This window comes from Callithrix jacchus, chromosome 20 (genome assembly GCF_049354715.1).
Source record: "Callithrix jacchus isolate 240 chromosome 20, calJac240_pri, whole genome shotgun sequence".
NCBI lineage: Eukaryota > Metazoa > Chordata > Mammalia > Primates > Cebidae > Callithrix > Callithrix jacchus.
Window position 1 is genome coordinate 46,691,117 of NC_133521.1, and position 14,354 is coordinate 46,705,470.

The 14,354-nt window shown below is 60.4% G+C and overlaps 1 protein-coding gene across 13 annotated transcripts; it reads right to left on the reverse strand.

Moving 5' to 3' along the window:
• Positions 1-7,105: 7,105 nt before the first annotated feature.
• Positions 7,106-12,410, reverse strand: LOC118149700 (uncharacterized). 13 transcript variants are annotated; one of them, XR_013530307.1, is made up of 6 exons: positions 12,297-12,410; positions 11,826-12,100; positions 11,519-11,627; positions 10,715-10,832; positions 9,323-9,421; positions 7,106-8,905 (listed from the first exon to the last, which is right to left on the reverse strand). XR_013530307.1 is itself a non-coding variant. In XM_078357989.1 (5 exons), exons 1-5 carry the CDS (start codon positions 12,373-12,375, stop codon positions 8,701-8,703), a joined length of 696 nt encoding a protein of 231 aa, XP_078214115.1. In that variant the 5' UTR covers positions 12,376-12,410; the 3' UTR covers positions 7,106-8,700. The 13 variants fall into 13 exon arrangements, 4 of the variants coding, with proteins under 4 accessions (XP_078214115.1, XP_035137784.3, XP_078214116.1 ...); XR_013530310.1 differs by lacking the exon at positions 11,826-12,100; XR_013530309.1 differs by lacking the exon at positions 12,297-12,410 and having other exon boundaries at positions 11,897-11,992.
• Between the last annotated feature and the right edge of the window lie 1,944 nt (positions 12,411-14,354).

Here is a 14,354-nt window from a genome sequence, read left to right on the forward strand (position 1 = left end):
CTGAGTGGGCCGAAGTGTGAGGGGGTCTTGGAGCTCATAGAATCCAGGGTGGCAAACAGAGGTCACCCCCCCGTCTTGGAAGAGGGACTAGCAGTGGCGTCCTGGAATTCCTGGGATGGCTGGAGAAGACACAGTGATCCGTAGTGATGCCTGCCACCGCTCAGGATGGGGCCAGCCTCTCCTGCTACAGATCCAGAAACTGAGGGGGAAGTGGGCTAGAGTCATCGCGAGAGTGGCTGGGTCTAGGCTGGCCTGGCCTCCACCCGCAGAGACCATCTCAGCTCCGCTCACTCAGCCCTTGGCCCCGGCCTCTGACATCCTTCCATTCCTGCTTATGGACCTCTCTATCTGACACCACCCTCCACCCCATTGGTGTTTAGAGGCCCTGGAAGCTGCCTTCCTGTACCCCAACTTGGCCCTTCCTGATGCGCCAGCCCCTCCCAGCAGCAGAGCCCTCCTAGTCCTGAAGAAGACAGAGTCAGGCGCTGCCATCCAGGTGGCATCTGTGTAGAAGATTGCCAGGACCCTGTGCATACCTCATGGCTGCCATCAGGAGACGTGACAGCATGTGGCTCCTGTCCAGTGCTTCCCATGCTAGGGCAGGGCGGTGTAGAATGCCACATGCTTGCCCCATTGTGACCTCACAAGCACCTGTGAGGTCGAATGCAGGTGGCTGATCATTTCTATATAGACGCATGGCTGTGGAAACTGTGTCTCCAGGGAGATCTGGTACTGCCAGCTGCTGTGGGGCACTGGGCCCTTTCCAAGGGGATGCGCTGCAGCCATCTCAGTGGCCCTTGGAATTAATCTCCACTCTGTGGCCAGGCGCAGTGGCTTACACCTGTAATCCCAGCACTTTGGGTGGCCGAGGTGGGCAGATCACAACATCAGGAGTTCGAGACCATCCTGACCAACATGATGAAACCCCATCTCTACTAAAAATACAAAAATTAGCCGGGTGCGGTGGCGTAGCTACTTAGGAGCTACTCAGTAGGCTGAGTTGGAGAATCACTTGAACCCAGGAGGCGGAGGTTGCAGTGAGCTGAGATTGCACCACTGCACTCCAGCCTGGGCAACAGAGTGAGACTGTGTCTCAAAAAAAAAATGGTTCTCTGCTCCAGACTAGACGGGGCGTGGAGAAGTGGAGCTGTTGGCTGGCAGAGACCCCAGTCCATCATCTGAGCCCCGCACAAACCTTCCTGACTTCTGAGCCCTCACAAACCCTCACTCAAATCAGGTCGGGACAAATAGCCCAGGCTCCCCAGGTGTCTCTGGAGTGGCCCCAGGGCCCAGGCTCTTCCACGCACCTGCTCCCTCACTTGGAGAGGTGTGCTTACCCTACAAGGCCCAAGGAAGATACCACTTCCTCCAGGAAGCCTGCCTTGATTCCCCCAGTGGATGCTTACTCTTCCTGACCCAAAGCCTCTGTGGGACCTCACCCTCTGCTGGCTGCCCCTTTCTCCCTGGTGCAGGGGGGCAGCATGGGTGCCTCCCTCCATGCAGCCCTGTACTGATGCCCAGTCTGGGGCTGGGGGAGGACTGTGGAGAAAATAGATGAGGACACTGGAGTGGCTTAGGGGACCCAAGTATCTCAGACTCCTGAAAACCACAGGTGAGGACCAGCCGAGGAGGGCATCCCCAGCAGCCCCTGTCCCCACATTGTTTGGCACCCAGGCAGCCCTCACATGGTCCCTGCAAAGAAAGGGGGCTGTGGCTGAGCCCAGCAGTTCATGCTCAGGGACTGTCCTGGAGAAGACGCGGCGGGATGGGGCGCTGGCTGTACCTCCCACACGCACCCTCTCCCCGAGGCTCTGGACGCAGAGCAGGAAAGAGTTAAGTCCTCTGTGAGCAACTCTGCGAGGGAAGTGGTAAACAATTTTTCTCTCCCTCGGCTAAATTAATATGCAAATTCCTAACCCCCCTCCATTCCCTACCCCTGCCTTGAAATTAGCGAGGTAGAACGCTAGGGCTAATTATGCATTCAAACGAGCAGGCTGCGTTCACTGGGCGCTAAGGGGATGCGGGAATGATTGTGAGAAGAGGGAGCTGACGGCCCTTGGCCCTCCCGCTGCATCTGGAGCTGCTCGCACGCGCCCGGCAGATGTAACCCGGCAGTGACCACCGGCTGCCCCGGTCTGGGAAGGGGCCTGGTTCCAGGCGAGGGAAGAGAGGACTGTGTGAGCAGCCATGTAGCCTGCCTTTTCCCCACCAAGGAACCCCACATTGCCAGCCTGGCACACACGGCCTCCCGGGAGCCTTTGCTCTCATACCCTGAAGTCAGCACCTCAGACCAGGGTGCTAGGGTGAAGGCCACTGAAGGCAGCCAGAGCCACGGAGGCCTCAGACCGTGTGAAGCAGAGCCCTGGAGTTCTGCCAAGGGGCATCCATGAAGGGCGGGCAGGGGTGGCAGACCACATGGCACCCTCACCGCAGCCGCCCGCACCGCCAGCACGGCCAGCCACAGCACCTCCCGAGCAGATGCGTTATAAATTGCAATTGTAAATAAAATTTCACTTTGAAATAGAGTTTCCCTGCAAAGTCAGAGTTTGACTAGCAGGAGAAACAGAGGCCAGAGGCTGCCTGGCATCAGAGAGGAACAGGGCCGCAGGGAGCAGGCAGGCTTTCTGAGCCCCCGCTCTAAGATGGGCCAGGCTGGAACCCTTTCTCACAGGGCGTCACTCTGCATTTAGTGGAGAACCCGACCTCCCTGCCTCTTGGGGCCTGTCCCAGCCACCTCCTACTGCACACCTGTCAGTGGTCCCAGATGCGGGATCCCTCAGGCTGCACATCATGGCGCCCTCTCCTGGCACGGCCTCTCCCTCACCTCCGGCTCAGTTAATCAGTCTCCGGGCCCTGTCCAGAATGCCTGCCTCCGCCCAGCCTTCCGTCTCGCCCCCCGTGCCCTGGGCCACTGCTCTTGTGAAGGCTCACGAGGCCTCTTTTACTCTTGTAGAGCACGGAGGCTTAATATTTCCCAAGTCCAAGCGTGTTTTTCCCACTTGTCTCTAAACCCCTGCGGGAAACAGCTTTGTGCTGGGTCTCTGGAGCACCCATGACACCTGATCCTGACCTCAGCTTGCTTAGGACCTGTCCATGGGGACATTGCTGCAAAGATTGCTTAGGCAGCCCCAATCTGCTGGACATGCGATTTGTAGCTGCACATGAGAAGGAGGCTCCTTTCTGAAATGTGTGCCCAGTGCTTCAGAGGAAGCCCTTGGTGGGTCCATATACTGGTCCAGGTTTACTTATGCTATAAAAGCAGCAGCATTATCATCACCATCATCATCATCCCCACCATCACCATCATTACCATTACCCTCACCATCATCACTGTCACCATCAGCATCCCTCTCCTCATCACCATCACCATCATCACCATCACCATCATCACCATCACCATCATCACCATCACCATCATCACCATTACCCTCACCATCATCACCATCATTACCATTACCCTCACCATCATCACCATCATCACCATCACCATCATCACCATCACCACCATCACCATCATCACTGTCACCATCAGCATCCCTCTCCTCATCACCATCACCATCATCACCATCATCACCATCATCACCATCACCATCATCACTATCACCACCATCACCACCATCACCATCATTACCATTACCATCACCATCATTACCATCACCACCATCACCATCATCACTGTCACCATCAGCATCCCTCTCCTCATCACCATCACTGTCATCACCATCATCACCATCATCATCATAATCACCATTATCATCACCACCATGCCCATCATCAGCATCCCCATCATCATCACCACCATGCCCATCATCAGCATCCCCATCACCATCATCACCATGCCCATCATCAGCATCCCCATCATCATCACCACCATGCCCATCATCAGCATCACCATCATCATCACCACCATGCCCATTATCAGCATCACCATCATCATCACCACCACCATCACCATCATCACATCATCATCACCATCACCATCATCACCATCACCATCATCATCACCACCACCATCATCACCATCACCATCATCACCACCATCACCATCATCATCATCATCATCACCATGCCCATCATGAGCATCCCCATTATCACCATCATCACCATCACCATCATCACCATCACCATCATCATCACCACCACCATCATCACCATCACCATCATCACCACCATCACCATCATCATCATCATCATCACCATGCCCATCATGAGCATCCCCATTATCACCATCATCACCATCACCATCATCACCATCACCATCATCATCACCATCACCATCATCTACCATTACCATCATCATCACCATCATCTACCATTACCATCATCATCATCACCATCACCATCATCATCACCACCATGCCCATCATCAGCATCCCATCATCATCATCATCACCACCATCACCATCATCATCATCATCATCACCATGCCCATCATGAGCATCCCCATTATCACCATCATCACCATCACCATCATCACCATCACCATCATCATCACCACCACCATCATCACCATCACCATCATCACCACCATCACCATCATCATCATCATCATCACCATGCCCATCATGAGCATCCCCATTATCACCATCATCACCATCACCATCATCATCACCATCACCATCATCACCATCATCTACCATTACCATCATCATCACCATCATCTACCATTACCATCATCATCACCATCATCATCACCACCATGCCCATCATCAGCATCCCATCATCATCATCATCACCACCATCACCATCATCACATCATCATCATCACCACCATCACCATCATCATCATCACCATCACCATGCCCATCATGAGCATCCCCATTATCACCATCATCACCATCACCATCATCACCATCACCATCATCACCATCATCTTCATCATCATCACCATGCCCATCATGAACATCCCCATTATCACCATCATCACCATCACCATCATCACCACCACCATCATCACCATCACCATCATCACCACCATCACCATCACCATCATCACCATCACCATCATCATCACCACCACCATCATCACCATCACCATCATCACCACCATCACCATCATCATCATCATCATCACCATGCCCATCATGAGCATCCCCATTATCACCATCATCACCATCACCACCATCACCATAACCATCATCACCATCACCATCATCACCATCACCATCATCATCATCGCAACAATCCTCGCCATTTTCTGGGCATTGATTTGGTACCAGACATCATGCAGAGGGTTTAGACATGAGATCACATTGAATATGCACAGCTCTTTTGAGGTATGTGCTATTATTATCCTCTGTCTATAGACGAAGGCACTGCGGTCCCTAGCTAGTGACAGAGCCTGAACTTGAACCTGGGTCCTTCTGACCCCAAAATGCCGAGTTCATAGCCCTATGTTCTTCTTCCCATGCCCTCATGACCATGCCTTCCAGTGAGGGATGAAGACCCAAGGAGAGGGTCATCCAAGCAGAAATGGAGACCCGCTGCTAGAGAGGCCCAGACCTCTGAGGCCAGAGCTTAGGTCATGGGCGGCCTGAGGAATTTAGATTTGATGAAACCCAAGACTTCCAAATAACGTGTTCTTAGTTAGCAGAATAGCCAAGAGGAAGAGATTCTTGCCTCTCCCAGAATGTGTAAAGACCAACAGGCTGATGGATTGTGGGTGAGTCAGACCCAGCCTGGTTGCCTTACTGTGCAACTTGATAGGGGCGTCCCTGCCAGGCAGGCAGGCAAGTAGGTAGGGCTGGGTTCTCAGGACCTAAAGCCTGTCCCTGCCCTCAGTTGGTGAGGAGTGCAGACCCTTCCCTCCCTGACCTGGAGGAAGATGTGTGAACCTAGGCTGTGGGAGATGCAGGAGCAGCCGGTAGACTGTCTCCCTGTCTAGGCCAAGGGCTGTGACTGACCTCAGTTTCCCTCCTATCCCGTTAGAGTGTTGGACTAGATGCTCTCCAATGACCCTTTCTTGCCTAAAGTTTTGTGATTCCAAGTGCAGGGTCCTGTTAATTTGCCCATCTGTCCATCCATCCAAACCCCAGAAGCATTCCCAGATGCCTCTGAGTGCATGGCACTGCCCTCTGACCTCCGAAGGAGCCACAGGGCTCTCTAGGTTCCCAAGAGAAGATGGAATGCCAGGATGGCCCTTGTACCCCCAGAGGAGCAGCAGAAGCCCAGGGCCTATGGGCGGAGCAAGACACACGCAGGGAAGCGCCTGGTCCTCAGAACTCAGGAGGACCCATGGAGCCAGCACTGCCCTCCCGCCTCCCACCTGCTGCCTTCCTGCCATCCAGGGAGAACAGCCCTGGTTTCCAGGTAAAGGTGTCCAGAGGGCCTGTGCCAGTCCCAACAGCTGCACGCATGGATGTTGCTGTGAAACTCATGGGCTGCGGGGCCTCCTGGAGCCGCCCGTGAAGACGTCAGGTGCGGCTCGGTCCTGACACACAGGGCGGGTGCTGATCACTGCGGGGACGGCAGCCGGGGCAGGACACGGACCGCCCAGGTGCTGCATCTCTGCACCACCCACACTGCTCATCAACAGGCAGCAGCAGCTCTGAGCAGCCCAGGAGCGGGTACCAGAAGGGGTCAGCAGGCAGGCGGGTAGATGTCCCAGGGCAGGGAGGGCTTGGAGCAAGGCCTGGAGCGTGATCCTCACGTAAAGAAGAAAAGTGGCCGTCTGGGAGAGGAGCAGTGAGACCCCAGGCTTCACGGCGGGGTGAGCCCCGGAGCACACTTTGGGGGCCTGGTGAGGTGACGGCAGCTGAGATGGGACAAGGCCGCTGGGCCCGACAGGCAGTGGCCTCCGTTCTGGAAGCGGCTGTTCCGGAGGCCACCACACCTGGCCAGGCAGGGCAGTCAGGTGGGACCTCGGGTGCTCACTGATTGCTCTGGCAAGAGCCTTCGGAAGCCAGAGGGGCCCCAGCAGCTGCTGCTTCGCTTCCCGGAACCGCCTCCCGCCTGAAGGGCCGCGGTGCCGGAGCCGGGGCTGGGATGCTTTGTCTCTCTGAGGGGCTGCACGGGCGGGGAGGGGGGGCCCCCGCCGGTTCTCCGCGTGGCCGTGGCGCTGCCCTCCAGGCGCTGGGTAACTTGGACTGCAAATTAACACCACTCGTTCTGTGGAATGTGCTTTATTTCTCCACCACAGGCAGAGCTGATTATCCCGCCAGCAGCTCGGAGCAAGGCAGCCGGACCAGGGGAGGCGGAGGGACATCTGGCCGACACCCCTCCCGCTGTGCAAACCAGCCCACTGCCCGCATGGGGGAGGGGCACTGGCCAAATCCCTGGTCAGTGAGCTCAGGAGAGCTGGGACATCCTGGGCAGGCAGCTGGTTCCCGGGACGGTCCCGGCTGCTTGTGCTGGCCGTGGAGATGGCGCTGGGCTCCAGGACTGACACGTGGCAGCTTCCTTCCTGGCTCTGACCCAACCCGCTCAGTCGGTCACCTCAGGGAAGCAACGTGGTCTCTCTCCGGGTCTATCTCCCCTAATGCGGAGGCTGAGGGTGCCTCTGTGAGTGGTTGTGTAACACTTTCCCTGCCACTTCAGGTGACAGTTAAGGTCGACATGCCCAGTAAACATAAAGCCTTGACCCAGAGGCCAGGAGCAAGGAGAGCGTGGGAGTCACAGAGGCTGGGGCAGCCCTATGGCCCCCAGCAAGCCCGCTGGGTCCCTCCCAGCTGAGGCCGGCCCTGCACAGCCAGAGTGGAGCCCAGGGCCAGCCACCCAGAGTGGGGCAGACTCTGACCCAGAGGGGCCTCACCGTGGCCACCACCTGCAGACCAGCGCCCTGAGGAGGCCCGGCAGAGCCAGACAGGGCCTGTGGACTGAGCAGAGGCTGGTGCGGACTCAGCCTGGGCCGGATCCCTTCTCCTTTAAGACGAGGGAGCTCAAAGGTCACCTCTGTGTGGGACTCACAGACTGGCCGCTTTTCATTCCTCACACAGCTCCCAGGCCCCTGGAAACTTCTGTCCACCTCATCCTTCTTGGCCTCGCCAGCCCTGGCCTGAGGTCCTCCGCCCTCACTGCCTGGCTGGGGGCTGCGTGAACTCCCGGAGCGCAGGGCTGGGCATGAAGTCTGCTCTCCATGCACTGGACCTGGCACGGCACCAGCTCCCTGCCAGCACCGGGTGCATGAGCACATGGACAGAGGCATGGCCAGATGACAGCAGGTCACCGCGAGACCAGGCCAGGCCAGCCACCACACAGCAAGGGGTGAGGTGGGCTGCAGGAGCCCAGCCTTGCTGGCGTGGTGTAGGGAGCTGTCGGCCACCAAGGTACTGAAGGAAGAGATAGGTAGAGCCTCTCTGCCCCAGGCCTGTGAGGGTGGTCCTGGCTCCTTCCCATGCAGGGTGGCGGCTGCCCTTTCTCCAGAGTCCAGCCCCAGGGCTGATGTGCCCACACAGCTGGCACTGGGCTGTCAAGAGGCAGAGGGGGCGGGGAGGCCTCTGTGCAGGGGAGGGTGTAGGCAGCTGGACCCCTGACCCTTAGCAGAGCAAAAGGGAGGTGGAGGCCCAGCCTCTGTCTCGGGAGGCACAGTGGGCAGCTGGGGTTGGCGCACAGGGAGTGGGCACCCAGGGTTGGCACAGAGGGAGGGGCTGGCCGGGTGCCCACTCCTTCCTGGGCTTGTTGGGAGGCTGGCCCCGTCTCCATGGTGTGTGGAGCTGCAGAAGCCTTTATGTCAAGAGGCAGAAAGGCCCCATGAATATTTCATTAGGGAGGCGACGTGGGGCCGCCAGGAACATCTGGCAGGAGTCTCTTGGGAGCTCTGAGCCAGCTCGGGAAGCAGGGACTGTGAAATTCAGAAGCGGAGGGAGGGGGGCTGCGGCAGGCAGACGGTCCCCTCCGGCGTCCACTGTTACTGCTGTGGCCCGGCCAGCCTGCTCCCCTGACCAAGACCATCCCTGCACGGGGGCATCTGTGGGTGACATAGTGGGGGTGATGGCAGGACCGACCTCCTTGCCCCCCGACAGCCCCCTGCCAACCCTTCCCACCCAGGCCCGTGGCCTGGGGCACCCACTCACACCACTGTCCTCACGGCTGAGACCAGGAACCCATAGCTGCTGCCATCCCCACCCCCATTGCAGACCCCAGGCCAGGATTCCAGCCGGCACCTCGCCCACCCGAGTCTCCTCTGGGAATCCTAGAATGTGTGTGCCCTGCCCTGAGCCCGAGGGGCCAGGGACACTATTGTCCCCGAGCCTGGGAGCCATCTGCCTGAGTGTTAATGCCACCAGCACCCATGCTGAGGCCTGCCCAGTCCATCCGCTGTGCCCACGCTGGACGAGGGCAGCGAGCGCAGGGCCGTGTCCAGACACCCGTTAGGGACGCTCACTGTGCCAAGGTCCACTGGGCATCGCCCCCACAACAGGACTTGGAATGGGAAGCCCTGGTCGTGAAGTGTCGGCCGGAGTCCGGCTGAAGCCTCCCGAGACTGTGGGTTCAAGAGGAAAAGGAGGCTGAGGGCAGCCAATCATTGGAGCCCCGCCCCACCCCCGCCCCCAGGACCTCCGAGGCTGGGCCTCTGTGGGGCTCTGAGCCTTGCCCCAAAGTTCTGAAGCATAACCCAGACCCCGGGACCCTGTGTCCCCAACTTCTGCCTGACCCCAGGACCCTGTGTCCCCAGCCTCTGCCCTGACCCCAGGACCCTGTGTCCCCAACTTCTGCCTGACCCCAGGACCCTGTGTCCCCAGCCTCTGCCCTGACCCCAGGACCCTGTGTCCCCAACTTCTGCCTGACCCCAGGACCCTGTGTCCCCAGCCTCTGCCCTGACCCCAGGACCCTGTGTCCCCAACTTCTGCCTGACCCCAGGACCCTGTGTCCCCAGCCTCTGCCCTGACCCCAGGACCCTGTGTCCCCAACTTCTGCCTGACCCCAGGACCCTGTGTCCCCAGCCTCTGCCCTGACCCCAGGACCCTGTGTCCCCAACTTCTGCTCAGACCCCAGGACCCTGTGTCCCCGACCTCTTCCCTGACCCAAGGACCCTGTGTCCCGACCCCTGCCCTGACCCCAGGACCCTGTGTCCCCAGCCTCTGCCCTGACCCCAGGACCCTGTGTCCCCAGCCTCTGCCCTGACCCCAGGACCCTGTGTCCCCAACCTCTGCTCTGACCCCTGGGCGTCTGGACCAGACCACTGCTGCCCTCCTCCACCTCCCTTAGTCCTCCCTGCCCCTCAGGCCAGCCCAGGCTCCCGACCTTGACTTCAGAGTCCTCTCCTAGCCCCTTCAGGGTGGAGGCTCCCGTGGGCCAGCCAGGCTCCAGGCTTGGACTTTTCGTCCTTAAGCCCAGCCTCCTCCCGGCCACCCACTGCCTCTCCCCCAGCCCCTGCCCATGTGTTCCCATCCCCCCTCAGTTGGAACCTTCTTTCTGGGACTGGACTGGCTGCCCAGAGCAATGACTGGGATGGCAGCCAGCACGGATCCCCCCATGTGGCCAGGGCCCCTCTGTGCCGTTCCCCTGCCAGGGCGTGGGTCTGGTGCCAGCCTCTGCCAGCTGATGCAGCTGGCAGCGTCTGCCATCCTGCTTGCTATGGATCACGCTGAGGGGCCACAGCCAGACACCCGGCTAACACTCCCAGCCCTGCCAGCTCCACGCCAGCCCACCTGGGGGCTGCCCACCTTTCTGAAGGTGAAAATCCCCCCTCCCACGGCCCCCAGCTCTTTCTCCCGGCCTGTGATTGTGGGAAGGGCAGAAGGACTTTGCCTTGGAGCTGCTGGGGGTCCCTCACCCCAGGCTCCTTCCCACTCTCAGCAGCCGGGCTCGGGGCACTGCCACCTACACTCCTGCTACCGCACATTTGGCGTCTGTCCCGTCCTTCCACTCAGGCTCCGAGGCGCTGAGCCAGGCTGCAAGAGGTGGGGCGGGGGCTCTGGGGAGATGGTAGGGAGAGCAGACGTGCTCCCCTAGGAACCCTGGACCCCGAGGTGCCGCCCTGCAGCCCACCCTGCCAGCCCACGCCTGGGGAGTGCAACCAACATTCAGGGAGCATCTAGGGGGCTGGCCCTGGGAGCCCCAGTGCATCAGGCGGAGGTGACGAAGCTGTGAGACCCCAGAGGAAAGCCCAACACGCAGCCCCCGCGGGCACCCCGTGCTGGCCCCACCCAGCCCGCCCAACCTAGCTCCCTGGAGGACAAGGGCTGAGCACGCCCAGGCAAACATGCCCCAGGGCGGAGCTGGGGGAGCCAGGAGGAGGCGTCACCTACCAGGCTGGCCCAGACCCCCCGTGGGACTCATCCCTCCTCAGCGCTGCCACGCCCTGCCACCCAGAGCCAGGCTTCGATCCGACCCTGGCCTCCGGCACCCAGCGAAGATGCCAGGTGCCCACAGCCCTCGAGCCCGCACCCTTTACCTGTGCTGCTGCCAGCGCGATCCACCTGCCCCAGCTGGCCCTCCCTGGTTCCTCTGCCAACTGCGGCCGCCCCCTGCCATGGCTGTCAGCCATCATGGGGGTTTTGTGGGTGGGTGTTTGGCCCGTGCAGCCGCTGGCATGCATCGGTGGCATGCGTCCATCGTCACCGAATGCCACCCGTACCTTCCTCCTCCTGGTGCCTCCGGAGTCCCCGGCGCTGGCTCCGAGGGGACTTGGCACGGATGGAGTCTGGCCAACATCTCGAGGCAGAGTATAGGCACGCTTCGTTTTTCTGTATTTTAAACACACACACATACTCTCACATGCACACACGCCAAGCCCCCGCCCCTGGCAACACGCATCCCTTCTGGCAGGAGCAGACCCAGCCAAGAATGCCCCAAGCAGGCGGGGGCACAGAGAAGACAAGCCGCTCCGCCTGAACCTCAGCCTGCAGCTCCGTCCCTGCCGTCCCCATCGCTCTCCCTCTTACGTAAGCCACCAGGAAGAAGAGGAGAAAACCCAGACCCACGTCACGTCGTGATGCCTCCTGATTGGGCTCACCTTCACCAGCCAGGTCCCCTGGGGCACGCTGTGGCCCGACCACCCTGTCCCCTGCCCAGCCTCCCTCCGCCTCTGCCCATCTGCCTTGGTGACTGCGCCCAGCCTCCTGCGTTCCTTCTCCTGAAAGGCGTTTATTCATCGAGTGCCAGCCCTGGCTCCTGTGCCAACATGGTGGTCGGTGAGACAGCAAGGCCGGCCAAGAGTCTGGCGGGACAACCGGGGGGTTTGCCAGAGTCCTGACCTATGTCTGAGGGGTTAGGGTATCCCAATTGGACGTGAAAGTCAAGGTCAGCCTCAGGCTGAGGACAGGGGTGGGACAGAGCCTCAGCCAGGCGCCTGCTCTGTGCAGACCCCACCATCTCTGCCGCCTCCCTTGCCTGAAGAACCCCAGGTTGGTTACCTGCATCCCCGCTGACCCTGGAGACACAGGTGACAGCTCCTGGGCAACAGGGAGAGGTGTTGGGGGGAAAGCCGGCCATCAAGTGTCCAGCGCCTCTTCCCGGGTGGAGTGACTGGGGACCTTGAGGTGGAGCTGGCGTCTGAGCCCCGGGGAGGAGACTGCTCCCTCCAAAAGGGGGATGAAGAGGCTGGAGGAGCCCAGGGAGCAGCTGCCCTGCCCTGATGGCCACCTCGTCACCTGAGAAGACAACACAAGCCCATCTCCCCGATACTCATGGATGCTGCAGTGGAAGGAGGAAGGCGGGCGGGTGCTGGAGGGCAAAGTGAGGGCCCCTCCAGGACGACTCCCTGCCTCTCCCCCCACGGGGTCCTCGTGCGGAGACAGACTGCATATGGGTCACCAGCCCCCTCAAACCTGCTCTCCTGAAACCGGCCACCCTGGCCGCTGGTCGCCTGGTGGCAGACACCACTTCCCAGCATTTTCAGGCACGGCACTGCTCTTCCGAGTGTCACCTATTTTTATCCAACCCACTAAAGACAACCTTAGTGAGCTTCAGAGCCCCTGGAGTGCCTCACCCCAGGATGCTAACACCCTCCAGGGCTGACCCCGAGACTCGGCCCTGAGAGCCTCTCAATGCCTGGACCCTGCACAGCCAGACTTTGTGGCCGGGGCTGCTGGGGCCACCCTCCCCCCAGAAGAGCCCGGTCCTCTTCCCCGTGCCCTGCTGAAGGAGCGCCAGCGAGGGAGTGAGTGGCAGCTCCTGCCCGTGGCTTCTGCCCTGCGGCTGCGGCCCTCCTTGGCCCCGGCCAACAGCCCCCATCTCACAGGTCCCCACCCTCCCACCCTGGGCTTGCGCCCTCCCATCCTTGAGGCCACGCCCCCTCGAGACCCCACCCCGGGCAGCTCCTGCTCACAGGTTGAATTTAGGCCACAGCCTCTGACCTCAGGCCCCTGGGTCTCCCTCTGCATCAGCCCAGGCCCCAGGCTGGAGGAGGTCCTGGAAGGCACGGCCTAACCCCACGGGAGGTGAGAGGCCTGGGCTACTCAGCTGACTTTGGGGCCCCTGCCGCCTCCCTGGGCTCACTGTGCTCCACCACACAGACCCCCTCGCTGCCCCCAAAATGTTCCAGGAGCTCCGCCGCTGGGGATCCCCGCTGTCCCCTCAGCCTAGACGCACCTCCTGGGTCCTGGAAGGTGGCTCTGCGGCTCGCCATGGCTACCTAGCTGGACCTGAGGCCTGGGGCCCACTGTGACCCCTGTAGGTGGCGTGTGATGTGAAGTGCGGGAGCCGGGAGAGGCGCCGGCACCCCCGCCTCCCTCTGCACCCTCCTCCCTGTTCTCAGCTCATCTAGAAGAGAAGGGAAGGCTCAGATCGGGTCGCTCAGCGGGAATCAGCAGAGCTAACAAGCACCCTGGAGGCACAGAGCCTTCTTTTAACCTCCCGGTGATGCAGAGATCCCTCCCTCCTTCCCCCAACCCAGGTGATGCGGAAATCCCTCCCTCCCTCCTCCCCCCTCCCAGGTGATGCGGAGATCCCTCCCTCCCTCCTCCCCCGTCCCAGGTGATGCAGAGATCCCTCCCTCCCTCCTTCCCCCATCCCAGGTGATGCGGAGATCCTCCCTCCCTCCTCCCCCCTCCCAGGTGATGCGGAGATCCCTCCCTCCCTCCTCCCCCCTCCCAGGGGATGCGGAGATCCCTCCCTCCCTCCTTCCCCCTTCCCAGGTGATGCGGAGATCCTCCCTCCCTCCTCCCCCTCCCAGGTGATGCGGAGATCCCTCCCTCCCTCCCTCCTTCCTGTCCCCCTCCCAGGCCAGTCTGAGATGGTGGGGGCCGTGTTAGGCCCTCCTGCCCCAGCAGCCCTTCCTGCCTGGCTCCTTCGGCTCCTTCACCAGGGCCACCTAGTGGCCACTGGCAACCCAAGCTGCCACCAAGCCTGAGCTGCTTTCAGCTCCACACACAGCAGAGGTGCTCCCGCCACAGTTACCTGAACAGCATGGATGCTGCTGTGAGGAAACGCTGAGGGATTGAAGCCGCAGGTTTCAGGGCAGCCAGCAGGAG

Excerpts from the sequence above, each read along its gene's own strand:
- LOC118149700 (XM_035281893.3), bottom strand. The coding sequence starts at position 12,375 with ATGGCCGGCTTTCCCCCCAACACCTCTCCCTGTTGCCCAGGAGCTGTC. Across the intron at positions 11,628-11,825 it reads TCTTCTTCCTGGTGGCTTAC|AAAAACGAAGCGTGCCTATA; the intron begins GTAAGAGGGAGA and ends TTTAAAATACAG. Across the intron at positions 8,906-9,322 it reads GCCCAGTGGACCTTGGCACA|ATGCCCCCGTGCAGGGATGG; the intron begins GTGAGCGTCCCT and ends TGTCACCCACAG.